Below are 26,940 nucleotides of genomic sequence, written 5' to 3'. Positions count from 1 at the left end.
CTTGCGGATTTAGCCGAATGTAGAGCATATAGAGAAGGTAGAGAAACTCTACAGCATTTTCTCTGACATTGTTAGGCATTCGACGAAATTAGATCTAAATATTATGGGAGTGATATTATTCCGTATATATCCATGAAAAGGAATACACAATTGGCCCGATAGTGGCCTAAATATATTTTTTCGGATTTGATGTAATCCACCTATCAACCAAATCTAACATAACCTATAGAATGGATTTGATAGGTATATAGATCGCTGATTTTGGACGCCTCATCGGTAAATAACTTATTTACATCTAGAGAATAGTAAAGTATGACCTACTACATCAGGTCCAACAGTTCTTGTTTGTAGAAAGGTCCTGTTAGAGAGTCTGTCGATATTAGAAAAGGAAGGTTGTGAATACTCGTGGGATGGAAATTAGTCACCTTAATAAGTCTCAAGATGTGATTTTAAGTCGCTAGAGTTTACATCTAGAGAATAGTAAAGTATGACCTACTACATCAGGTCCAACAGTTCTTGTTTGTAGAAAGGTCCTGTTAGAGAGTCTGTCGATATTAGAAAAGGAAGGTTGTGAATACTCGTGGATCGAAATTAGTCACCTTAATAAGTCTCAAGATGTGATTTTAAGTCGCTAGAGTTTTATGTGATTTACCGATGTCAAAAGTTTATGCAAAATTTCTGCAATCAACAGATATCAGACAATATATAATATGATTTGTATGAAAGAGTAACTAATGATTCTAATACCCTTATATTTGTCAAGTGAAGGCTCGATAAACGAAAAGATCAGAATAACTATAGAAATATAGAATGTCCCCTAATTTTATAAAGATAAAAAGTTCTGAACCTAAACCTCATAGTGAACAAACACAATGAAAGGCTTTTAATATTCCCAAAAAAGTCGAATAATAAATGGATCAACATTCCATGGATTTTATTTTACTTCTTTTTGTGGAGCATATAAAATTTGAAGTCCTGAAGGTACTGAACAGGAAAGACTGAATCAAATAGAATTGGTTGCAAGAGAGAAAAACTGATCAATTATGATTTGCAATTGTCTCTAAAGTTTAGACTTCAAACAGGCTAATGGTGATAAGGGTGCGGATATCTATGAACAAAAGTCATCGGAAGAGAATTTTAAGATTAAAAGTGATTTCCGATAATCGGAAGAGACGAGAGTTATTATGGATAGTGTAAGTAACACTTATGAAATTTAATAATCCCAATGAATTTGATATTATGCTAGATGCCAGACTCGAAAACAAGGGGATGTTTTCCCAAAATGCAATGGAATTGATGCAGATATTCAAAGCTTACAATTTATAGCCATAGAAGTATTTGGGAAAAAATCTTATTCCTAGATTGAGTATGAGTAGGTTCGAAACTGGTGGGGTCTAGTATTGTATAGATTCTTAGGAGAGCATAATATCATGTCAAATATACTTTATCAGTTAATGTCGAATAACCTCGTTCGTTAATACTTTAACATTTCTCGGAATAGCATTATTCGTGGACTAAGTTTGTAAATTTAAAGGTACAAAGTTTTAAAAATATTTAAAACAAATTTCAGTAAGTTTATTTTAAATTATACAAATATTTTGTTTTCTCCAAGTGTATTTATTTACAAATTTTGTGTGTTACAGTGTATGTTTATAAATAGTATTTCTTCTTATTGTGAATTGATTTTTTTTTTCTTTAACAAGAAATTGTGAAGGACATTTACTTACAACAATTGGTTCCGCACTTTGTGCTCCTGTCTGTGATTATTTTTATATATATTTTTATAGTTTTCAATAAACAAATTAAATAAAATACAAATAAATGAAATAAAAAAAGAAACACGTATCGATTTGTTTATATGAATACATTGAAATTATATTTGCAATAATATTTTTCAATTTTGATTTTTAAATAAAATTTTGCAAAACTATGAGAGAAAATATATCACATGAAAGATGATATATGCATGGTTATAGTACATGAATGATAATGAAAAGTGTGGGAAAATGACATTTAGGTAAATGTAATGGATTTCTTATATCAAAAATGTAACTGTATTTATAAACCATTTAATGAGCTTTTCTACTTGTTTAATTTAATAAATTTTAGTTTCAAAGAAATTTGATTATCAATATGTAAATCGATTTTTAAATCGTTAACGCTAACAAAATCATTTATAATGAATATTTATTTTGCGGGAAATAATAGTAAGAATAAAGGCGACCTTTTAAAAGGTTTTCGTAAACTTTAATAACAAAACAAAATAAACAAAAAACGTTATTTCCATTCAAAACTAAACAAAAAGCAAAAGAAAAAATAAAACTATAAAACTGCCATAAAACCCCCCATTAAGAATCGGAATAAAATGAAAATTAATTAATGTTAGACAATAGAGAAAATATGAATAGAAAGAAAAACATGAGCGACACATTGTCGCCATGCCAATATTTGCGAAAATTCTCATACACACTTCCGTTTTTCAGATAATACCAGATATACATACATACATACATTCATACTCATGTATGAATGTATGTATGAAAGGAAAACTCATATGACTTTTAAACATGCAAAAGAATTCAGACATTTTGACTTTAACAAATGTTTGTTAATTCAAATAGTGCGTGAGACTGGGGACTTGAAAACTTTTGTAAATAGTTATTTTATTATATATTTAAAGAAATATATTCCAAACCGAAAATATTTAATTTTCAACCTGAATTTTCCTTAAAAATATTTAAAATCTAATTTTTGAAAATTAAAAACAAATTTTGTACCTTCTCCAAAAAAAGGATTGTAAAATATGAAGTTCAGTTGTACTTCAGTTTTAGTTCAGTTCTATTTTAGATCTATTTAAGTTGTAGTTCCGTTCTAAGTATTTCAGCTCTAGTGGAGAACTTCTAGTTCAGTTGTAGTTCCGCTCTGGTTCAGTTGTAGTTCAGAACTTCTAGTTCAATTCTCGTTCTAGTTCAATTCTCGTTCTGGTTCAGTTCTAGCTTAGTTCTAGTTAGGTTCTAGTTAGGTTCTAGTTCCGTTCTAGTTCGGTTCTAGATCAGTCTAGATCAGTTCTAGTTCAGTTTTAGTTCAGTTCTAGTTCAGTTCTAGTTCAGTTCTAGTTCAGTTCTAGTTCAGTTCTAGTTCAGTTCTAGTTCAGTTCTAGTTCAGTTCTAGTTCAGTTCTAGTTCAGTTCTAGTTCAGTTCTAGTTCAGTTCTAGTTCAGTTCTAGTTCAGTTCTAGTTCAGTTCTAGTTCAGTTCTAGTTCAGTTCTAGTTCAGTTCTAGTTCAGTTCTAGTTCAGTTCTAGTTCAGTTCTAGTTCAGTTCTAGTTCAGTTCTAGTTCAGTTCTAGTTAAGTTCTAGTTCAGTTCTAGTTCAGTTCTAGTTCAGTTCTAGTTCAGTTCTAGTTCAGTTCTAGTTCAGTTCTAGTTCAGTTCTAGTTCAGTTCTAGTTCAGTTCTAGTTCAGTTCTAGTTCAGTTCTAGTTCATTTCTAGTTCATTTCTAGTTCATTTCTAGTTCAGTTCTAGTTCAGTTCTAGTCAGTTCTAGTTCAGTTCTAGTTCAGTTCTAGTTCAGTTCTAGTTCAGTTCTAGTTCAGTTCTAGTTCAGTTCTAGTTCAGTTCTAGTTCAGTTCTAGTTCAGTTCTAGTTCAGTTCTAGTTCAGTTCTAGTTCAGTTCTAGTTCAGTTCTAGTTCAGTTCTAGTTCAGTTCTAGTTCAGTTCTAGTTCAGTTCTAGTTCAGTTCTAGTTCAGTTCTAGTTCAGTTCTAGTTCAGTTCTAGTTCAGTTCTAGTTCAGTTCTAGTTCAGTTCTAGTTCAGTTCTAGTTCAGTTCTAGTTCAGTTCTAGTTCAGTTCTAGTTCAGTTCTAGTTCAGTTCTAGTTCAGTTCTAGTTCAGTTCTAGTTCAGTTCTAGTTCAGTTCTAGTTCAGTTCTAGTTCAGTTCTAGTTCAGTTCTAGTTCAGTTCTAGTTCAGTTCTAGTTCAGTTCTAGTTCAGTTCTAGTTCAGTTCTAGTTCTAGTTCAGTTCTAGTTCAGTTCTAGTTCAGTTCTAGTTCAGTTCTAGTTCAGTTCTAGTTCAGTTCTAGTTCAGTTCTAGTTCAGTTCTAGTTCAGTTCTAGTTCAGTTCTAGTTCAGTTCTAGTTCGGTTCTAGTTCAGTTCTAGTTCAGTTCTAGTTCAGTTCTAGTTCAGTTCTAGTTCAGTTCTAGTTCAGTTCTAGTTCAGTTCTAGTTCAGTTCTAGTTCAGTTCTAGTTCTGTTCTAGTTCTGTTCTAGTTCTGTTCTAGTTCTGTTCTAGTTCTGTTCTAGTTCTGTTCTAGTTCTGTTCTAGTTCTGTTCTAGTTCTGTTCTAGTTCTGTTCTAGTTCTGTTCTAGTTCTGTTCTAGTTCTGTTCTAGTTCTGTTCTAGTTCTGTTCTAGTTCTGTTCTAGTTCTGTTCTAGTTCTGTTCTAGTTCTGTTCTAGTTCTGTTCTAGTTCTGTTCTAGTTCTGTTCTAGTTCTGTTCTAGTTCTGTTCTAGTTCTGTTCTAGTTCTGTTCTAGTTCTGTTCTAGTTCTGTTCTAGTTCTGTTCTAGTTCTGTTCTAGTTCTGTTCTAGTTCTGTTCTAGTTCTGTTCTAGTTCTGTTCTAGTTCAGTTCTAGTTCTGTTCTAGTTCTGTTCTAGTTCTGTTCTAGTTCTGTTCTAGTTCTGTTCTAGTTCTGTTCTAGTTCTGTTCTAGTTCTGTTCTAGTTCTGTTCTAGTTCTGTTCTAGTTCTGTTCTAGTTCTGTTCTAGTTCTGTTCTAGTTCTGTTCTAGTTCTGTTCTAGTTCTGTTCTAGTTCTGTTCTAGTTCTGTTCTAGTTCTGTTCTAGTTCTGTTCTAGTTCTGTTCTAGTTCTGTTCTAGTTCTGTTCTAGTTCTGTTCTAGTTCTGTTCTAGTTCTGTTCTAATTCTGTTCTAATTCTGTTCTAGTTCTGTTCTAGTTCAGGTCTACTTCAGTTTTAGGTATGCTCTAGTTCTAGTGTTTTTAATACCAAAAAATTTTCGGGATTTTTTTTTGGAATGGCAAAACGAATGACTGAATCGTAGTGTGTTTATACAGCAGAATTGTTTCTTAGTCGAACAATTCGATCCTTTAAGGATCTGTGCGCCAATCAGTCGATATGAGATAAATGTTAAACAGAATTGTTAACCCAGCAAATTTTCGATATTGCTTTTAAAATTAAATAATTTACCAAATGTAAACATACGAAGATTTGAAAATAGCCCATCAATTATATTCTTTAAATTTTCTCAAAGCCATGATATTTGAATACAAATAGTGTAACTAACAGTTGTCTTTATGTTTGCTGGGTAAGCTCACAGGATACAAAGTGTGTGAATATATGTATATCAGTGTTTGTGGCAAAAGCTTTATTTTTTTTATAATAATACCAATATATAGATGATGTCTTTGTATATATGATATAAAAACTGAATATAACATTTATGAACTTAAAATAGAATTAAAAAATGATTATACAAGTGTACGTGTAACATGAAAGGACAATGTACATGTGTCAGTAAGTATGTTATAAATGCCGGATGATTAGATGCTGGTGACATTAGACAATGTAACAATGTCACTGATATTGAAAGTAAAATCAGAATCAATATAAATGAATGGACATTAATTTGCTGCATGTAAATAAATAAATAAATAGTCTGACAATAATGGTCAGAAAGACAGACAGACAGTTGGAAGCAGGGACAATGAAATCATATGAAATGAAATTGTGTTTGTGATGAAGGTGATAAATTTCTCTGATACAATTATAAGAATACATATATGGATTTTTTTTTCAGACATCAGACAATCCTGATTTAGATTGAATACAGTAAGACGGTGTGAGTGATTTTTTTTTTTCATTTTAATACACTCAATAAATATTAGTTTGTGTGGGTGGGTACTTACCAAGGGCTCGTTGCTTTTAACTAGTTGCACAATTTTTATGGTTTCCTCATCCTCATCCATTTCAATTGGCAATTCTGGTAGATGTGGATAAAAATCTTTTTGTGCAATACAATCATGAGCATAAAGAAGACTCTGGAGGACAAAATAATATGAAAAAGGAAAAGCAATAAATCCACAGATACTTGAAAGAAACTATTTTTTTGTTTCCTTAAAAGACACCTACTTGTAAATGCGGTTTCTGCAGCAAATGAAATGCCTCACGGCATTCATCACTCAAGTGGCAACGTTGTGACAACTGTTCCAATACCTCATACAAAATCTATTAAAGGAAATAACATACATACATGTTGTAAGTTGTTTAAGGAACATACAACTTTCAAGAGCTTGTGATACTTACCATTGCTGATGTTGATAGTATGGGTGCCAGACGATCATCTCTCCCCACTTTTGCCACTTTACTATGAACATTGACCAGGGCATTGAGTTCTTTAGATTCGAGCAGTGCTTTTAGAAAATCAATCTCTTGATCATTGGAAAGACTGTCAGTGTCCTTGAGAGATGTTATAAGTTTTGAAAGAGCTTTAAGAGGGAAACATTTATTAATTTTATTATATTGTTATTAGTTTATCAAATTATGTTATTTACCCGGATCAAAAGTTGTGTCATTTGACGCCATTACTTCAGCTGTCATAATTCATATAATAAACGGCAGGATATCTGTGATATTTTGTTATTTTGAATTTAGTTTCGGTATAAATGGTCCTTATAAAAAATCTGAAAAGATTTAAATAAAAGTTTTAAGAATTTTATTGTTAAGTTAAATAGAATACTTTAAGTAAAAATCTAATTATAGTTTAAAGATTATTCATAAAAAATTTTGAATTTGAAAACAACACTTTATACTGTTCCAATTTACATCAACTTGACAATTGCCCCCGCATTCGACAGTAAACTTTTTGTACTAATTTCATTATCAACAAGTAATAAATTGAAAAAACTAAAATAACATAAAAATCGGTTAGCATACTGCAGTTTTTTTCCTACATTTAACAAATAAATTAATTCAAAATTTATAGAATAGTTGTGGGTCATAAATATTTGGTATGTCACAGTTTTTGATTGGCGTCTTATGTTCTGCTTGATTATAGTTTTTGGCACCCAAACGACGCCTGTTGATAGATGTAATAATATGAACTAGAAATAGAACCAAAACCCTAAAGTGGAAATACCCCAATGTACAATAGAATTGAAGGAAAATGAAAAAAGAAAACATTTGCTAAACAAAGTGTCATCATACTCTTGTACTACGGCCCACACTAAGTCTAGGACAAACTGAACGATAGAGGAGGGGGGTGAGAGACTACGGAAGATGTCATTGATAAATGCATTTCTGCAATTACACGTAAATTATACACAGTAAGTGTCGGTAATTGGGTTGTACTGATTGTATGTATGTATATTTCTATTAGTAGTACGAGTTGTTGAGAATACTGTAATAATGTATTTTTACACTCGAGAGAAAATGTTGATAATAAAATAGGGTGCTTTGCTTTGATGGCCTTATTTTACGGTGGTACTATCACAACCACAAGGTAAGCAGTTCGATGACTCACCTCCTCCCCTTTGCGGGTGGCTATTTTCCAGGCATGGGGGTATTGATTACACAAAGTAATTCATTACATTGTCTATTACAATTACTTGTAATGTGTAATTGAGCAATAACAAATTACAATTACAAGTAATTGAAGTTTTTCTAATTACTATTATTTGTAATGTTTAATTGACCAATAACCAATTACAATTACATGTAAATGTAATTGAAGTTCTTCCAATTACATTAATAAAAAAATTAGGTGTAATCATAATTCAGTTATTTCTAATTACAAATTACTAATTACAAATTACAAGTAATTGTAATTGGCAAAACTTCAATTACAAGTAATTGTAATTGGTAAAGCTTCAATTGTAATTGGCAAAACATCAATTACAAATAATTGTAATTGGCAAAAGTTCAATTACAATTACAAGTAATTGGAATTGGTAATGCATCAATTACAATTACTTTAAATATAATTGTAATTGAAAATGTAGTCATTACCGTACAAGCCTGCTATTTCGGTACATGATTCCCTCGATCATTATACAAGCACTTTGCTCAAGTACACGATCTATAAAATCTATGAACATTGATCCCGTATCACATACGCTTAACACAAACGCATTTCCCACCCTTATTCCCACTTATTTTTCTACAGCAGCATCTACTGTTTCATCGTGTATCAGCCTTTTAACCAGCATTCTCATCCCGCGAATTTGGATTTAAACCACAGCCACCACGTGCACCCCAAAGGGACCTCTCCAATAAACGGGGTAAGACAGAATCCGAATCGGATATCACTGCAGGTTCCGGTGATACCCAATTATAAGGTGTTGTGGTCCGAGTTATTTGGATATAATTTCAACCTGGCCAAAATTTTATAGCATTTCACTGATCACTTTGCTCGCTCTACATATTATTGAATCCTTTCATCCGATTTTGTGTTGATGTGCCAGTAAGCCTGATTGTCCACTATGAATACGTACCATCGTACTAACCTCGGACTTATTCATTCAGAGAAACCTTCTCTTCCTTATCTCATTGGGGTCCTACCCTCGGTTCCATTATGTCACGTGGCTATATGGGACTTCTAGCTTATATTTTTAATTTAGCTCTGTTTCGTTAAACAGTTTTGCATTCGTGAGTTTAACTTCTTCAAGTTCCCTTTCCTTTATAGAAAATACATTTTGTTTTTCATTGCCGATTATACTCGAATATCCTGGTCATATGGATGATGCATAGATTTTCCACTAGAATATTATTCCTTTGTGGCTTTCTTACATTCCATCACGGTCTTAGATTTAAACTTCTGCCTGTTAACTTTCGTTGGAGTCATATTGAATCCAATTCATTCCGTGATAGAACGGACTTTTATCTGGAAACAAGTATTGTAATTAGGGAGTTTTAGGGTTTCCGGGTTTTCTACTTATATAGATCCTCGGGCTCGTTTTGTCTTTCAGTTTAGTGCCATTCGTGCAACAAAAGATTTCAGCAGGGGTATTACTATTGACCATGTCTCCTATTTGGTATTAATGTTGGCATTACCGATGACTTCGGTTTCCAAAATATTATCGGGCATGCTTGATGTTTATATATAACCGCCCAATATGTCCAGTATGAAGTGTTCTGTAATTAGGTTTGGTCAATTAGCCCTGAAAAAAAAGAGCCGCTCGGTGGTGAGTACCACCTCGTATCTTATATATTTTTGATTCGAAGGATATCCAGCAATGTTTCTAGGGTTTCGGTTGACATAATGCTCATGACACCACTTATACCTAAGCAACATATACAAAAAACTCCCTATAGTGATATTATGTTACATTTGTTGTCTAGAGGAGTAAGCCAGATTATGGAAGTCATAATTCTATAACATAGAGTTGATCTAATTTTATAAAGCCATTGAGTCAAACTTGGATCTCATTTCGAGCCTTTGATTCTCTTACATATCGCTGAACGATGAAATGCTTTGTTAGTTCTATACTCTATGTGGTATTTCCATATTAGTTTTCGACCTAGGCTTCGAGTCTTTGATTCTCTTACATATCGCTGAACATCGAAATGCTTTCTTAGTTCTAGGCGTTTAACACTTCCGGTCACTGATATAGGCAGACATTTTGCTATTCTTACTTTAAAATAGTCTAAATTTACCCAAAAAACAACGAACTTAATAATTTAGTTAACTGGCCACGTGACTCTGCCATGTTAATTATAGGTTTTTGTTCTTTATTTACAAAATGAATGCAAAAAATTATAACCGTTATTTTTCATTTGTTTAGAAAAGTTTATGAAACGTTTATTGTCTAAACTTTAATGGATTCAAATGTTTAAATTGTTTTGTATCACGCTAATTGAATTTTTAAATAATTTGTTTACTTTAGCGTTTTTTTATGAATTTTTTTTAAATATTTATATAGAGCAACAAGCAGTATTTTTTTATAATAACAAATACGAACATATTATTTAAAAAAGTCTAATCAAGAAGATTTTTATGATATTATAGTTTTTCGAACCAACCGAAAAAATACCGGAACTAAGAAACTTTTTAAACGTTTATCTTATGACGCACAAAACTAAACCGCTGGACTTTTTATGGATATGACTTCATCACACATTCTATTTTGACGTATATCGATAATTTTTGATAAATAACGGAAAAAGTGTATTCGAAGGATATCGCAGGATATTATCCTTTTTAGCATGTAGTGACATCAAAATCTATTTCTTTAGAAATAACCATTTACTGCAGCTATGATCTCAAAATTACCCTCGAAATAGAGAAAAATGTAAAAACAAAACTTGGGACACCCGTATCCCATATACGTGAAAGAGTTAATTAGTAAGTTCTAATCTTTTTTAGCTTCTTTGGAAGTTATTTTTAATCTGGTTCTATATAACAATTGTGTAAGCGTATTACTTATTAATTGCTGCAAAAATTTAAAATAATATTTAACTTATTATTTATAGAACTAAATACATAGTAACTATAACTATATACAAGTCACTCAAAATAGGAATATTCTTCAAAAATATTGTTAATATTATAAATGCAGTAAAAAATTGTTTGAGTTCAACAACCCAGAATAGAATTTTATATAAATAGAAGTTGTGCACCGTAATAAAATATTATTTTTATTTCAGCTAAATAAATATAAAAATGTAATGTTGAAATACGTGTACAAAGTTTTTGGCCAAAATTTGGCAAGAAGAAAAACTATAATAAGAAAACTATTTAAGTTTTTTGAAGAACCTTTCTATTAAGTGAAAAAACCCCCTATAAACTCTAAAACGTGGTCAAGGCTTTGGGAAAAGTATATACATATAGATCCTTTTAAAATGTAAACCTTTGCTGTCCTTATGATTAACTTTTGAGATATTTCTTATAAAACAAATAATATCTATTGAAGTACACAGTAAAATATACCCCCCAATGAAACAAGAAAGAAGTAGAAGTTACGAAATGAAAGTGATAAAAAGGAAGCACATCTGGTACTTAAGATAATGAAGCATTATATCGGTACGAAGATGACATCATTATTAGGGTTCTATAAATCGACTTTCGAATAATCGAACAATCGACTTTTTGTCGAAAAAAGTCGAAAAGTCGAAGTCGACTATTTTGTTCCAAAAAAGTCGATAACTCGACTATGGTCTGTGAAAAAAGTCGAAAGTCGACTTTGTTAATAAAAGTCGAAAAGTCTGAAAGTCGAAAAGTCGAAAAAAGTCGATAAGTCGAAAAAGTCGAAAAGTCGAAAAAGTCGATAAGTAGAAAAAGTCGATAAGTCGAAAAAAGTCGAAAAAAGTCGAAAAAAGTCGAAGAAAGTCGAAAAAAGTCGAAAAAAGTCGAAAAAAGTCGAAAAGTCAAAAAGTCGGAAAAAGTCGAAAAGTCGAAAACTCGAAAATTGTAGAAACAAGTCAAAAATAGTCGAAAATCTTAAAAAAAGTGGAAAAAAGTCAAAAACTCTAAAATAGTCGGAAAAACTCGAAAAAAGTCAAAAAATAGTCAAAAAAAAGTCGAAAGAAGTCGAAAATAATCAAAAAGTCGAAAAAATCGAAAAGTCGGAAAAAGTCGAAAAAAGTCGAAAAGTCGAAAAAATTCGAAAAGTCGACTTTTAACTAAATGAAAAAAGTCGAAAAGTCGACTTTTCGTTTCAACTATAGAACCCTAATCATTATGTTGATTTTACATGTCAAATATTTAACAAAGACCTTGTTTTTTATTAAGGAATTTCCTAGAATCGAATAGAAAACTAAATATTATTTTCAGTGTATTATTTAAATGATGTTTTTATGTATTTTATTATTCCTAAATTTCAATGTACGACCATGTAAATGAGGAGCCAAAAAAAAAAAAAAATAATAATACTGGAGCCAGACACATTTGTGTAAATGCGACAATGGAAGTTTTTGTTTTCTATGTACATAAAGTATGTTTTATTTTTTTGGAACAGGACAAGCATTTTAAAGGAATAATATCTATTGTTTCTTATTCTATTGAAAATATATAAAAAATAAACTTTTTCTTTAAATAAAAATATGTATAAGTAAAACCGACTATTATATATCCTTAAGAAATGTAGACGTTTTAAAAAGAATTGGTATTTGGTAAGGTCTAACTTTGGACTAGAAGTATAAACTATACAAACAGTTTGGTAATATCAATATTGTGGAGATTGTAGTCTTTTCAATATCATATTAAAAACTATTGGGAAGGACCTTTGAGATTCTTTGATTATATAGTGAGAACAATTAGATTGCAATCTAGATCATAGAGTAAATCATAGTCTTGACTTTAGAACAGTCTATAGTTGATACTAGCCTAGTACTTTATATAGACTGTTGACTAGTCTATAGTCTCGAATATAGACTTGATAATAAACAAATTTATAGGCGTGTCATTAATCTTTATAATAGACTAGAATATAGTCCACATCATGGAATAGCCTATGATTTCGATCATATGCTTAAGCATAGATCCCTTTATATCCTCGTATATATATTAGTACATGTATTTGATCATAATCTGGACTACTTCATCAATCGTAGACAAGACAATTATCTAAATTATAGACTAGACTTTAGATCATTGACTAGACTGTAATCTAGACCATAGAGTAAATCATAGTCTCGACTTTAGAACAGTCTATAGTTGATGCTAGTCTAGTACTCTATATAGCCTGTTGACTAGTCTATAGTGGCAATAATTAACAAGTTTATAGACGTGACATTAATCTTTATAATAGACTAGGATATAGTCCACATCATGGAATAGCCTATCATCTCGATCATATGCTCAAGCATAGGTTCATTTATATACTCGAATATAGATATAGATTAGTCCATAGATTTGATCCTAATCTGGTCTATTTCATCAATCGTAGGCAATACTTTTATATCGATTATAGACTAGACTTTGAACTCTACTATAGGCTAGACTATAGTTTTTATTATAGACTTGACTATAGTCTTCATTTAAGACTAGTTTTGATTATGGAATATAGCACAGACTGGTCTAGACTGCAGCTTTGACTATAGTGCCGACTAGATTATAGACTAAACTATAGTTCCGTATATAAACTAAACTAGGCAATTGAATGTAGTTCCGGTTAATTACCAGACTTTGGATTAGATTATAAACCCTACTAACTTAACTATAGGCAATAAACTATAGACTGATTTATAGTCTCGACTATATACTTAACTATAGTCTATACTACACCGAGGGTACAAAATCCGTTCAAAGTAAATACTTACGTACCACAAGACTATGTAATGTTGACAACATTGCAACAATTCGTTGTCGAAATCTAAATTTTATACACATCGTTGTCTAAATGTTAACAAACGTGGTAAGCTCACTATTGACAAACAATCCGTTGCCAATATTGAGATTACCACGTTTGTAAACATTTAGATAACGGATGTGTATAAAATTTAGATTTTGACAACGAATTGTCTCAATGTTGAAAACGTTGCGACGTAGTGTTGTCGTACGTATGTATACACTTTGACAACGGATGTTATTGAAAAATTATAAATTCTTTGGTGTCAGTTTGGTACCAGGGGTGTATTTTTTTTTTTCTATCTGTGTACAAAATTGACTAGATGGACTACAGTCCCGCTCAAATGCAAGGCTGTAGTTTTGATTATAGACTATAATCTTGACAATGGACTATACTACTACCTTGACTAGACTATAGTCTCGTTCCTGGACTAGACTATAGATTAATATATAATTATAATCCAGTTCCGAGAATAGTCTCAATTATAAATTCGATAATTGATTAGACTGTAGCATTAACTGTAAACATAGGTCTCTATAATAGACTAATATAATGGACAATATATAGTTAAGCATAGACCTATTTATAGCCTCGAATAAAGGCTACACCATAGCCTTGACTAGGCTATAGTGCCGTCTTTGGACTAGACTATGGATTAAAATATAGTTATAATCAAGTTACGAGAATATAGTATCGATTATAGTTTCGTAATTGACTAGACTATAGTATTAACTATAGATATTTGTCTCGATAATAGACTAATATACTGAACAATATATAATCAAGCATAGATCCATCTATAGCCTCGAATATGGGCTAGACCATAGACTCGATCATAGACTAGTCTTTAGTCTCGACTAAGTAGTAAATCAATTTCAATATAACTTCCAAGGATCGATTCTATTTGAGTTCAAATGTGTTCATTGAACTGAAAACTAAATCAAACCAAAGATATATTTTTATAAATTTTCTTAATTCCACATAGGATGACAAAAAGGATAACTATGACTATGTAAATTTTTAGAAATAAGTGTAAGTGTATGTATTTGATTTTATAGTAATTTCCAACAAAAGGACATCAGAAAGTGTTAAAGAGATACATAGTATTTAGGTAGGTTTTTGTTTGTTCTACTCGTTTTTTTTTTGGATAAAAGCCAAAGTTTTTAATAGAAATTAACAACAATAAGTTTTTGTAGCAACAATAAGTTTTTGTAGCCCATAAATAAACGTAACTTGTACTATTCATATTTTTGTTATTTATTCATATTTTTTACAATTTTGGCAGGCACTTTAGTTTATTAATGGAATTATAAATGTAGTTTTAAAAACATTTAGTTTTAAGATGTTAAATTTGTTACGAGTAGCAGCAGTAGTAGTTGCACAATTTTCATTAAAACTAATAAAACGTAAAACAGGGTAAAAACTTTGTCTTTCCATTTATCATTTTGTTTTGCAATTCTACTTTTCAACAAATGACAGAAAGCGGAAAGAAAGTAATTTTTTTCATAAATTTTTTGTTAAATGCAGAACAGTCATTGTACCCATTTAATGTGCAGCGAGTGAAGGATATCAACGTGTAGTAGTAGTAGTAGTGGTAAAATGTTCCACAAGCTCATTGTGCAAAAAGGTCACTAACTCTTAAAAGACTTTTTAGACTTTACAACAACAACATGAACACCAACAGCAGCAACTACTAAACATTCTATTTAAATGAAAATCAGCAAAAAAAATAATACATATATAAATGGTTAAAGGATATCCTCAGTTTAAATTCTATACATGTGATGTTACCTAAACATAGTACAATATACTAAGTCCATGCTTATAGTACGTATGTGCATGATTTTATGCACCTTGTGTATTCATATGTAAGTTCTATTAAAGTATATACGGACATTATATATGGAACTAAGTACTCATATCAACCATTTAGACAACTAGGAAAAAATGAATAAAATGTATTGTTCAAAGGAATGTTTTGTAAAAACAATGTTGCTAAATTGAAATATGGAAAAAATAACAATTTTAGATTCATTTCTGAGATAAGTAGTTTTGCCTAAGATCTGCGTAGACTATAAAAGTTATAAAAGTCATCAACCCGAACATAAATAAACCCGTATGGTGCCACTAGACTGATTACGATAACTAATTTATAAACTCCAGATCAGATCTAAAAAAAGAGGCATAACTGATCAACGCGACAAAAAAGTTCACCAGATAGTCATCCATATTGTCATAAACACCTGAGCTATGAGTGGTTATCAAAGACGGTAGTCAAACTGAGGGAAAATGACTTTGACATATGGTAGCTTTTGAAGAAAATGTTCGTTATTAGACAAACATACATGCTAAAAATGATTGATTTGCGACATTCGATATCATCATTGGATATGCCAAACAGAGGGCCTAAGACTATTAAAAACTACATATGTATATCCGAGAGATGACAATGACTTATTTAGGTCACAGATATAAATATCATTAGATCTGAATACCAACAGTGTTCCAAGAGATTTTAACATCCATTTTGTAATCTATAAGCTAATGCAGTTAGAGTAATACATATTATATTAAACTTTTAAATAAGTCGAAAATTGACTACTTTTTGGAGTCCATCTTATGAATGCACACTTTTCGGATTGTACCTTCCGACATTCCAAAGTCGTAAATGTGAATTTAACTATTAAATAAACATTTTCGAGAAAGGAATATATAATGGCATCTTTTCAGTCTTCGTTGAGTCGAATAATTTTGCGTTCCTCACGTTAACTACCTCGAATTTACTCGAGTGCTCGAGTGTAACTACTCCCTACACTTTAAAGTGTAGGGATTACATTCGTCCCCAGTTTAGAATTATTAGTGGGTCAATGGATTCCTATGGCCAATTGCTATATATGTCCAGCTTATCTATGATATACTTTCTGGGTTCAATGATTCAAAGTACTCGATATATTCTTCGTGTGGTATGTGATCGATCATGTCCGCTGTCTTTGGTCAGTTCGCCTAAAGTTGAGAGCCGGATGGATAATAATATCAGTGTGCACGTCATTGATGGCGCCTTCGATGTCAATGTATAAAGTTTGCTAACAAAGCTTTCATATATATAGTGGAATGCGTTTTCTATCGATCTTCCTTTCACATCCCCCCAGGGGGCATGTTAACTTGGTGAAATTTCCAGTTTGGTGTTATTGCAATTCTCGGGGAAAATAGTTGTTACCAATTCCTCTAGTCTATCGGGATTATAAACCTTGGAACGATTTGACATGGAGTCAAACCAGAACGGGTGGCCAGTTGCTAGCAGGAGTTTGTTTTGGCTGGTCAGTTGGCTAAGGTGCATTCCGGATCAAATTCGGGGGGAAAAGAATGTTTATTTAAGGACTGATATATCAAAATGCCATATACATATATCTGAATTCTCTCTCCGGTGCTGTTGCCTTCTCAACAGATGTTACTGGGTGATGTGACAGAGCAACTTTCGCTGGATTGCTGAATCCTTTTTTTACACTTTTAGCATAGGTTACCAGTCCATCCATAGATCGTTCTTTATGATCTGAGAATGGCACTAATGTAAATTGGTGAAAATTCGCGAAGTCTCCTTTGCTCAACAGGAGACTAGTTCCCATTTAGTACGGCTTTTACTTAAGGGATGTTCTCCATTTCAATAGGATGTATATTGAAACATTATACGCGACTAACGAGCCGTCACTCAACTTGTCGGGACAATTATTGGGTTCGCCTGATTTTAGAAATTCTTACACCCTTTGTCACATTATCTCGACATAGTTCAGAGGGATCCTGTCCTGTTGGCTGGGTATTTCGGACTAACAAAATCATATATCTATATCTGTTGCCGAAGCAACAGAGCTTTGTGAAGTGGTTGTGCGACAGACGGACAACAAATCTGCGTGGCTCATGACAACGAGTATACTTGTTGGCCCATCTCGAATGCATTCCCGAGATTATGGATTCATTGGGTGCGTTTTTTGGCGTTTGATTCGTCCGGTACTTGTCCGCCTGTTGGGTAGCTAGAGGTCATTCTGCAACGTAATCACTTGGCATGAGTAGATAGTAAGAGTACTCCACAGAAGTGCTTGTATATGAACCGGTAGAACCATGTACAAAAATTCCCACCTTAGTTTCCTTCATTGAAGTCAATCGAGGCCGCTTCAATGAAAAAGATCACCGTAATAAGGCCGTCATGGCTGGAGTTCATGTAAAGCACTCCAACATTCTTAAAACCTTCATTATTGACTGGATGTACACATCGGTATTAAGGCCTGTAATTGTCCGCTGGAATTATTAATATTTTTATATTGTTTTGTCTGTTTGTCTGTTGATTTTAATTTACCCTCTTGACACTATGATACCACTAAGAAGGCATTATTTGGCCTCGAAATATTCATAATGCCATCACCAATTACAGCTTACGCCTAAAAGAGCCTCGACCAAGAACTGCCAATCCAACTCCGCTCCTGAGTTTACTGGTCACCACCAAAATCTTAAACAAGTTTTATTTGGTACTCCACCATGTATCAATGAAATTATTTGATTTCAAATTAACAAAATGTATGAGATTTCAATCGAAATCTCTTAACTACCTAATTTCATTTGGTCAGAATGGGCTATAAACGAAATTTTATTTATGTGTATTGTTTATTATTTCACTATGTATTTGTTATTTTACGAAATGTGAAACCTCATGTGATTTACCCAAAAAATTCTTGAAAAACATTCCATTCAATTGTTTATGTTATGCTAAAGCCAAAAATATATAACAATATGAATAAATTATAAACAAAGATTTGAATTTCTCAACAATTGAGTGAAAACCATTGCACTCATTTCCAAAAAAAAAAAAAAAACACTCATTACATAAAACAACATAATGAGAGTAAGAAAAAGCAAATTCTCTTCAAGTCTCACTTCATATGATATTTACCGGGTTGAGTGGGTGTTTGTACCGGAAATGCACTTAAATTGTTGTATGTGTGAGCATGAACTCTAACCGTTATAAACTAAAGTAATTTGATTGTATGTGCGTAAGAGCCTGTGTATGTTTGTATGTATACGTAAGTATGTACGAAAAAAAAAATAGTTACATTGACAGGAAGTAACCTTGAACTACTTTTGGGCATGTTGAAATATGTTGTTATATTATTTTCCTCATTTTCTTATTTCCTTTTTTTTTTGGATACAAACCTAGTGTATACACATCTATAGATGTATTTGTGTAAAATTTATTTAAACTATGCAAGTGGTATGAATGTGGATTTCTTTGTACTTTTTACGTATGTATATAATTCTACGTCAATTTTGACATTTGTTGTATATTGTTTTATTTTTGGAAAAAATGACAACAAGGTTTTCTATTTTGTGTTGCATATAAACAAACATACATGGATCGGCAATGAACTTTAATGAGTTTTTCTTTAATATTCAAAATAGATCAAAAGCTTAAGTGTCTTTCTAGGACCCAAGGCACTTTTGATTGACCATCAAGTAAGATTAGGCAACTTTGTAATTTTTTAAACATACCTATTTTGTCGAAATGTTCTTTTATAATTTTGACATATTTAGATGAGATTGTGTAAGTTTGCATTGAATGTGCGTGTAAATGCAAGAGTGACAATATCATTAAATAAATTGATTTCAGTATTTTGTATTTTATACTCCAATGAATCGAATGCAAACGGATGACATTGTCATGCAGAAAATGTTCTTGACATTCTTTTTGCAGAAATCGAATTGTATTGCAATTATTTTACAATGTAATGCCATTAACGTTTTGTGGCAGCTTAACTCATTTCACTTACATTGAAAGTGTATGTAAAACGGCTTAAGCTGATTTAGGTTTTTCTATAAAATAACCAATTCCCAATGTAGTCATGACAACAGAGTCTAAATATAGTAATTACTTAAATATTTTCATTTGGCTTAAGACCAAACACTATTTTAATTGAAAACAGTACGCTCGAATATAGTTTTGGTCAATAATGGATTATAGCCCCCATACAAAATCGACTTCCGCGATTGCAGTGTAATCATTATATTACATCAAACATTTTTTAAAAGTTTAGGATATCAAATTGTCGGGAAAGATGTCGTAGTGCTTTACGTGATCACCTGCCTTGAAGGCCTAATTTTATGGTGGTCTTTTTCATCCACAGGGTGAGCTTTTTTGACCATCACTGTCCCGTTGCTTAACTTCCGAGATGCAGATGGTAAGGCCTTTACTGGGTCGACAATAGCACCTAGCACAGTGAACACACTGTAGTAAATCTAAAATAATCATTCAACCTAGCACACTTCTCATTCATTCGACACACTCATTCTAGGTATACGGGTGGGTAAGGTCCGCATACCCCTCCCCATCCATCCCGTATCAACTACACTTGACATCAATATATTTCAACGCTCAGTCACGTCTTTGCGTGGTATCTGTTGTCTTGGCAACAGCATCTAATTTATCACGAATTATATACTTTAGCTTTAGGAGAGGACAGTGAAATTCTGGAGCACTTTCTTTGCCACTGCCACGGAATAACATTCCTGACTAACACTGATTGGTAAAGCGAATGATTAGAGGCCTTAGGGTCGAAACGATCTTAACCTATTCTCAAACTTTAAATGGGTAAGAACCTCACCTTTCTTGGTATGAAGGTTGTGGTTGTGATATAATGTGCCCAGTGGGCCACTTTTGGTAAGCAGAACTGGCGCTGTGGGATGAACCAAACGTAATGTTACGGTGCCCAAATTATACTTTAGCTTTAGGAGAGGACACTGATTGGAATTTCGTTCAGGAAACTGAGTTTATGAACACTGAAAAATAATGCATTCAGTTCCTTTTTTTTCATGATCAGGAGCTTCGGATTTGATGTAGTATACATCCTCCTATCAACCTACCTACCTACCTACCTACCTATACTTTAGCTTGCATCAGTCTTTCAACCAACATTCTCTTCCCGCGAATTTGGTTTAAACGCAGCCACCACGTGCAGCCCGAAGCGACCTCTCCAACAACCGAGACAAGACAAAGTCCGATACTCTGCCCTGTGGGCTACCGGTTCCCGAGGTACTAGATTATGTGGTTCGACCTCATGTCAAATAATTTCAAGGAAAGACCGAGGGTACATTTGATCATCACTAGTTTATAGTACTGGCGGACTAGAAGTACTGATAGCACCTCTTTTACCCGGGATTACGCGAACTCCTGCCGTGTTCGCCTTATTTCACGGTGGTTCATTTTCAACCACTTGGTGAGAAGTCTAGAGGACACACAACACCCCTTTATGTTCTTTACACGCCTGTGGCAATCTTTGTACTTGGTTCTGCCGGTCCATGCTCAAGTACTCGAGCTATTTAACTTTTGTAATTTATATTCGGTCTTGGATGAGGTATGTCAACAAGTTGAATTGCCATATATGAGATGTCGGCAACCGACATGAGGATCAGCAACAAAGATGAAGATCAACGTCACAATGGGCATTATGAATGAATGATTAGGTGATAAGGGTACCTTTTGCCAAGGAGACGTGAAAAGATATTGAAATTGGAAACTGCTATGTTTTTTGTTGTAGAGTTTTGTAAAGGGCTACGTCAATAATTAGACAGAATAGGCAAGATACCTTACACTCTGACGATGTCCCCGACTACTTTTGCGTTGCAAATTTGTTTCAATAACCCAAATATTGGTATTGGACTTGTTCCAATAACCCAAATTAACGAAAAAATCAAGAACTACACGCTGAAACTAATAGGCTCGTTGAACTCATTAGAATTAGCGTCACTAACTGCTTATGGCAAGAACTTGAGACACAAACGTACCTATTAATTATAAAAGTATGATGAAATTTTAACTACTGTTGTTGTGAAGTTCAGATAGAGCAGCGCCTATGATAACACTAAATCAATATCATAGATGTTGAAAAAATTTTGGGTAAAACTATTACGGAAAGTCGGCTGCTTTAGTTTGAGAAAATCCAGTGGGAGCTAGTTGATGAATTTGCTGCACATACAGATCTTCTTTTCAACAACGGTAAAAATGAAGGCCTCTATTTTAAATAAGGAACAGAAGACGGGACGATTGAGCGATAATGTACAAGGAACAACAAATAGGTAAATGTCTATAGATCAGAATCCATCTTAGGCAAATTTTTTTAATGGATATAATAAGTGATTTGTTTAGCACGATTTCAAAAAGAGGAGCAAGATATAAAAAATACTGTGGATCTAAACTATTGTAAAGAATCTGATTGTTAGTTAATTGTGAAGAAACGGATACACAATTTTGATCCTAAAACATCTTGTAATATCCCTGATATTCTAAAATAATACATATACATATATTGCAACATTTAACACCCTCCTCCCTTTTACATATTAAAAAGTTGTTAAAAACTTATAATGATTCCTTTCCTTAAGATATGAAAACAAGAACAAAAACAAAAACAACAAGTAAAACCAAACTAAATATAACATTTCCGTTAAACTTAGGGTTGATTATTCTGAGACAATTATTACTTCATATTCATACATTACAAATATTTATTTCTTTTTTTTTTCTTACACTCTTCCTTTGTTTGTAGTTGTAGTATTTTGGTAAAATAACAAAAGCAAAACAAAAAAAAAATCCAATGACAGACAGGCAGCCTGTTAAGTATACAACAACCATGTAACAAGGACAACAGTTTTTGTGCTTCTTCTTTTATTTACAACTATTTAAAGGACTCTCTTTTCTTATGACTCTCTATCTCTTATACATACTCTCGTTGGGTACTAAGTGGAGTGTATTTTAGGTAAAAGAGATTTGCTGTTTCAAAAGTGGGGGTGTAATGTGGGAGAAAATAAACAGGCTACTTGAGTGTGTTCTTTGCCAAAGGACAAGAACAGACAAACAAAAAAGAAGCTAAAATAAATAATAAAAAATTGAGAAGAAAAAAACAATTCAAGGGAATACTTAAAGAAATATTTACGTACATACAGACGTAAATAAGTTAAAATATGTTAGTGTGGAGAATGTTTTTTTTGCGTACGTTATGAAAGTTATTTATTTAATAAACTTACCCAAATTATTTTAAGTTTAATCTGGTTTAATTCCACGTTTAAATTATTAATTAAATTATTGTTGTTGTTATTGAGTAAAATACACAAAATTTACATCACGTTTTTATTATTGGCTGTCAGTGTTTATAATTTTGTTTTGTTGTTGTTTTTCGCTAAAAACTATTTAAAGAAGAACAAACGAAAAGCAAAAAGTAAAACACTTTAACCGAAGAAAAAAAAATTATGAAATTTTCACTTATTTTTATAATTTTAATATGTATGTATATAATATGTTTGTATGTGTGTGTTAGGTATTTTCTTTTTGATTTTATTTTCGATTTTTTTATAATTTTTATTAGAGCAGACAGAACTAATAGTACTCTATATGCCGCAATATAAACAAAGTCCCATAAACAGGGGAAGAACATTTCACCTGAAATGTATGTATTTGTGTGAAGATTATAAATTGTTTTTGTAGTTTTTTTTAAATACACAAGCAATATGAGTAACCGCACAGAGATGTAAAATATAAATTACAATTTGTTGATAGATTTATGATCTATCGATCTCTATAACAATTGTTTTATACAACAACTTCGAAAAAGGCATTAGCAATGCCAATACATGTATTGGTGAGACCTTCTATATCAATCCTTATTTCTTTAGGTCTGAATTTACCCACAGTTTGAACACAATAAACGATTTGAGTGTTAGACATCTAGATTTTGTGACTCTAAAGAATACATCTAGGACTCTATCGGACCTGTTGTGCTCTCCTTTACCAGTGCCTCAGGTGGGAATTGAACCCACCACTTCAGGTCTACCAGACTAGAACACTAACCACTAACCTATCGGAGGCCACTATCATAAAATAACTCATCAAAGTAAATAATATAAGGAAGGAGACACTCAAGCATTTTGAGGGTCAGCTTCTTTGACACACTCCGTTTTTGGGGAGAACCTTTAAGATCCTATTTACCTCTTGTTAAGGCCAATGATGTTTATTCAAAATTGTAATTATTATCTTCGAAAATCTCGGGAAATTTTGATTTAATTCAATAATTTAAAAAAGTCTTGCAGAAGACCACTTATAATGAATGTGTTCCTACGATTTCTACTTGCATGAGATAATTTGGACGGTTCGGAAGTAGCAATTTGATACGGAAAATAAAACTAAAATTAGTGACATTAATTCATAAAGGCTTTCAACAAGACCTTGCAAAATCATTAGGAACTACTCAATCAGAATGTTTGCGAGAAGTCTAGAGAACTTGAAAGACGATTTTTCCGAAATGCTGTTTGAACGCTTTAGAAGAAAACCTTTTTCGAAACAAATTATTATTTGCGACAAAAAATGCTTCCATTACAATGACCTTAAGTGTAAGAGGTCCAATAACTATGGCGCTAAGGTAATGGCGGGATCAAAAGGGTCCTATCTATTATGAGCTGCTGAAATCTGGCCAGACCATCATAGGAAATCTGTACCGACCTTAAGCGTGAGAAGTCAAATATATATGGAACTAAGGTAATAGCGGGATTAAAAGGCTGCTATGTAATATGAGCTGCTGAAATCTGACCAAAGCTGTACCGATTACAAACGATTTGTTTGAAGCGACAATTGGTCGAAAAACATCCAGAATATACGACCAGTTCGGGAGCCATATCTTCAACAATTCTGTCAGATAAGCTTTTGAGAAATTTCCTAATAAAAATCAGCAAAATCGTTCCATAAATAAGTGAGATATGAGCCGAAATCTGAAATAGATTCTGAAAATTTCATCAAAAACTTGATTCTTTTGTGCATGCTTAGACAAAACGATATAACAACAACAACATACAGCTTCATAGGGTAAATGTTGTTTTTGTTTATAATGCTGTGTGTTGTTATTGTTTTGATTATGCCAAAATCAGGGATGGAAAATTGTGTGTGTGTTTAATTAAGCAGGGATGGGGAAAATAAAAAAAATGTAAATGTATTCTATAATATTGAACCTAGAAACATGAAATTAAGCATGACCCTGCAAAATTTGAGACTCTTTCGCACACGGGTGTAAAGAGTACTCCTCAAAGGACTAGGACTGGTCCAAAACTAATCCAAATATATGGAAAAAACATACTCCATTTAACATTGTGATGTCCTAGGTGAGGACTACGTAATCCACCCTTTCATTACAACGGAGTACTTAACACCAGTGCTAAAACTATGGGAGTACATGATCCGCAACATAGTTTTTGGATTACCTAAAAGGATCATGTACTGCAAAAATTTTTGCAGGGTAGAGCCCGGAGCATATCAAAAACAGTAGATATGCAAAGATATCTGTCAAAGATCCAACTAGATTATAAACTTCTTGATAACAAGTAGGAATGTATAGTCAGGCATAGCCGACTATATGATATCCTACACCATGAGTATATTTTAAAAATTATTTTTCATAAAGAAACTTTTATGTTGAATTTTACTTTAATTCCGATGTATTTAAGCAATTTATTGATGAAAAATTAAATTTCTAAAAGAGGCTTTATATGGAAGTTAGGGTCAAATATGGGTCGATCCTCAACAAATTGGAAGAAGGGATGTATTTTTACATAAAGGTTAGTTATGCTGAATATCATCGCTATACTAATGGTTATATGCCAATTTTTGAACGTTTAAGTTATTTTTTAGAGGGGGTTTGTATGGGGGCTAGGGTCAAACGACGGCCGATCATTATAATAATCGGCATGGTTATTTATGCCTATATAAAACTTAGTTATGTCAATTTTTGGAGAGATAGTTGTATATTTGACATAGTTATGAGTTAAAAACCCCAAATCGGAAGGTCAGGTTGTATGGGGACTAGGTGAAATAATGGACCGATTGTGCCCTTGTGCCGAAAAACACGTATGGTCCAAATTTTATCAAAATATCTTGAAAATTGTGACCTGTAGCTTGCATGAACAGCCAGCCGGACAGACGGACGGACGGACATGTATTATTCGACTCAGAAATTGATTCCGAGTCTATCGGTATACTTTAAGGTGGGTGTAGGACCAATATTTTTGTGCATTACAAACATCATTTCGTTTTAGATCTGATAATAATATTCTATATACAAAATAAATTTTTAATTGACTTGTTATTAATTGTAAAGATTTCTTTTGAATACATTTGCAAATATATAGCATACATACTAAATGTTTACGTTTCACTGGTCACGGCACTAGTGATTTAAAAAAATTTACACAAATTGCTGCAGGGGATATGGGTTTTGTACTTTTTTCATTGCAATGGGGTGAAAAATGACAATTGTATTATTATTTTTTTGCATATCTGATAGAACGTGTATGCGGTTTTTTTCGTTTTGAAATTATTAAAACCAATTTAATTTTGTTGCTATTTTTGATGTTTATTGTTTTATTCCGTTTTATACTCAATATTCACTTGTTTCGTATTATTTGAATTGGGGTTTGGTGGAGCTAAGGAACAGATATTAACAGCACTATGTTTGCCTGCTGTCTGCCAAATAGATCGAACAAACGACTCACAGACAGACAGACATACCGCCAGGCAGAGCCAAACATTAATTTAGACCATTTGTCAGTCAGCCAAACTAACAAAACCAACAACGAACAAGAAGCATAATTTTCTTTTTTGTATTTTCTTTATTCTTTTTGTTGGGTGTTTTTATTTTTAGAATGTTTTTGTATGGTTAAAAAAGGTAAAATTTTTCTTAATTTTGTTTTCTCTATTTCTTTTTTTGTGATTTTTTTTTTCCTTTTTCTTAACAACATCATCGTCAGCAGCTATCTTTAGGTTGTTATTATTGGCCAATTGGGAAATTAAATAAATTATATTGTATTAATTCCATAAGTATTAACAATTTCCAACTTTGATTTTCACTAACTCTTTAACACTTTAAAAACTAAGAAAGTCCATTAATTTAGCTGCTGCCCGTTTGCCTAATTTTATTTAAATCAGATGTTTTTACTCTTTTTACTTAATTTTTTTTATCTAAATAATTTTTACTTATACACAACATCATTATCATCATAATCTTCATACATTTATATATATATATATTTTTAGTTGGGTGTATTGTGCAGCCCGTTTTTCAAAATACCACCACCACTTTTTATTCGTTTTTGTTATTATTTGAAATTTTCACTTTTATTTTTCTTTAGATCCCGTCCGTTCTCGTCTCAATGAGTTTGACAACTAAATTCCAATTCGAATTATTTTCCTGATGACGGCTGCATTTTGCCGAAACTTTTTTTTCCACTTTTGAGTGAAAATATTGACGCGCCGCACCAAGAGAGAAGAGCATACATTTAGCAGGGGATTTAGAATCGAAAAAGAAGAGGAAACATAAATCTGTTATTTGAGTTGGCAACATTGTATTGCTGAGAGTGGCGGTATATTTTGCGCATGTCAGCAAAAATATATATGACAGCTAGACATTTGCTACAAGTACTTTGTTTACATTTTATTTAATCTAGAGAACACAGGGTGTGAAATATGATGATGTTGAAGTAAAAAAACCGTTACAGTTAAAACATGGAAATTAAAAAAATAATTTTAAATTCCATTTTAATTTGTTTTGTGTAAATGATCAAATATACA

At 32.3% G+C, this 26,940-nt stretch overlaps 1 protein-coding gene across 6 annotated transcripts in view; it reads right to left on the bottom strand.

Moving 5' to 3' along the window:
- LOC119602012 (MAGUK p55 subfamily member 7) overlaps positions 1-26,639 on the bottom strand; it is a 35,793-nt gene extending 9,154 nt beyond the window's left edge. For 2 of the 6 annotated variants that reach the window (XM_037953328.1, XM_037953332.1), the window contains exons 1-7: positions 25,762-26,549; positions 22,359-22,517; positions 6,564-6,692; positions 6,316-6,497; positions 6,142-6,237; positions 5,919-6,050; positions 1,728-1,757 (exon numbers count right to left, since the gene is read on the bottom strand). In XM_037953328.1, the coding sequence (XP_037809256.1) occupies positions 1,728-1,757; positions 5,919-6,050; positions 6,142-6,237; positions 6,316-6,497; positions 6,564-6,609 (486 nt within the window). In that variant the 5' untranslated portion in view covers positions 6,610-6,692; positions 22,359-22,517; positions 25,762-26,549. Of the gene's footprint in view, positions 1-1,727; positions 1,758-5,918; positions 6,051-6,141; positions 6,238-6,315; positions 6,498-6,563; positions 6,693-22,358; positions 22,518-25,761 lie in introns of all 6 variants that reach the window. The other 4 variants (XM_037953329.1, XM_037953333.1, XM_037953330.1 and 1 more) reach the window with 4 other exon arrangements.
- Between the last annotated feature and the right edge of the window lie 301 nt (positions 26,640-26,940).

This window comes from Lucilia sericata, unplaced genomic scaffold, assembly GCF_015586225.1.
Source record: "Lucilia sericata isolate MDLA Ls3-8-SP2 unplaced genomic scaffold, ASM1558622v1 Contig000206F_arrow, whole genome shotgun sequence".
Taxonomy (NCBI): Eukaryota; Metazoa; Arthropoda; class Insecta; order Diptera; family Calliphoridae; genus Lucilia; species Lucilia sericata.
The sequence above is the reverse complement of the archived record's forward strand: the minus strand, read 5'-3'. Positions and strand labels throughout refer to the sequence as shown.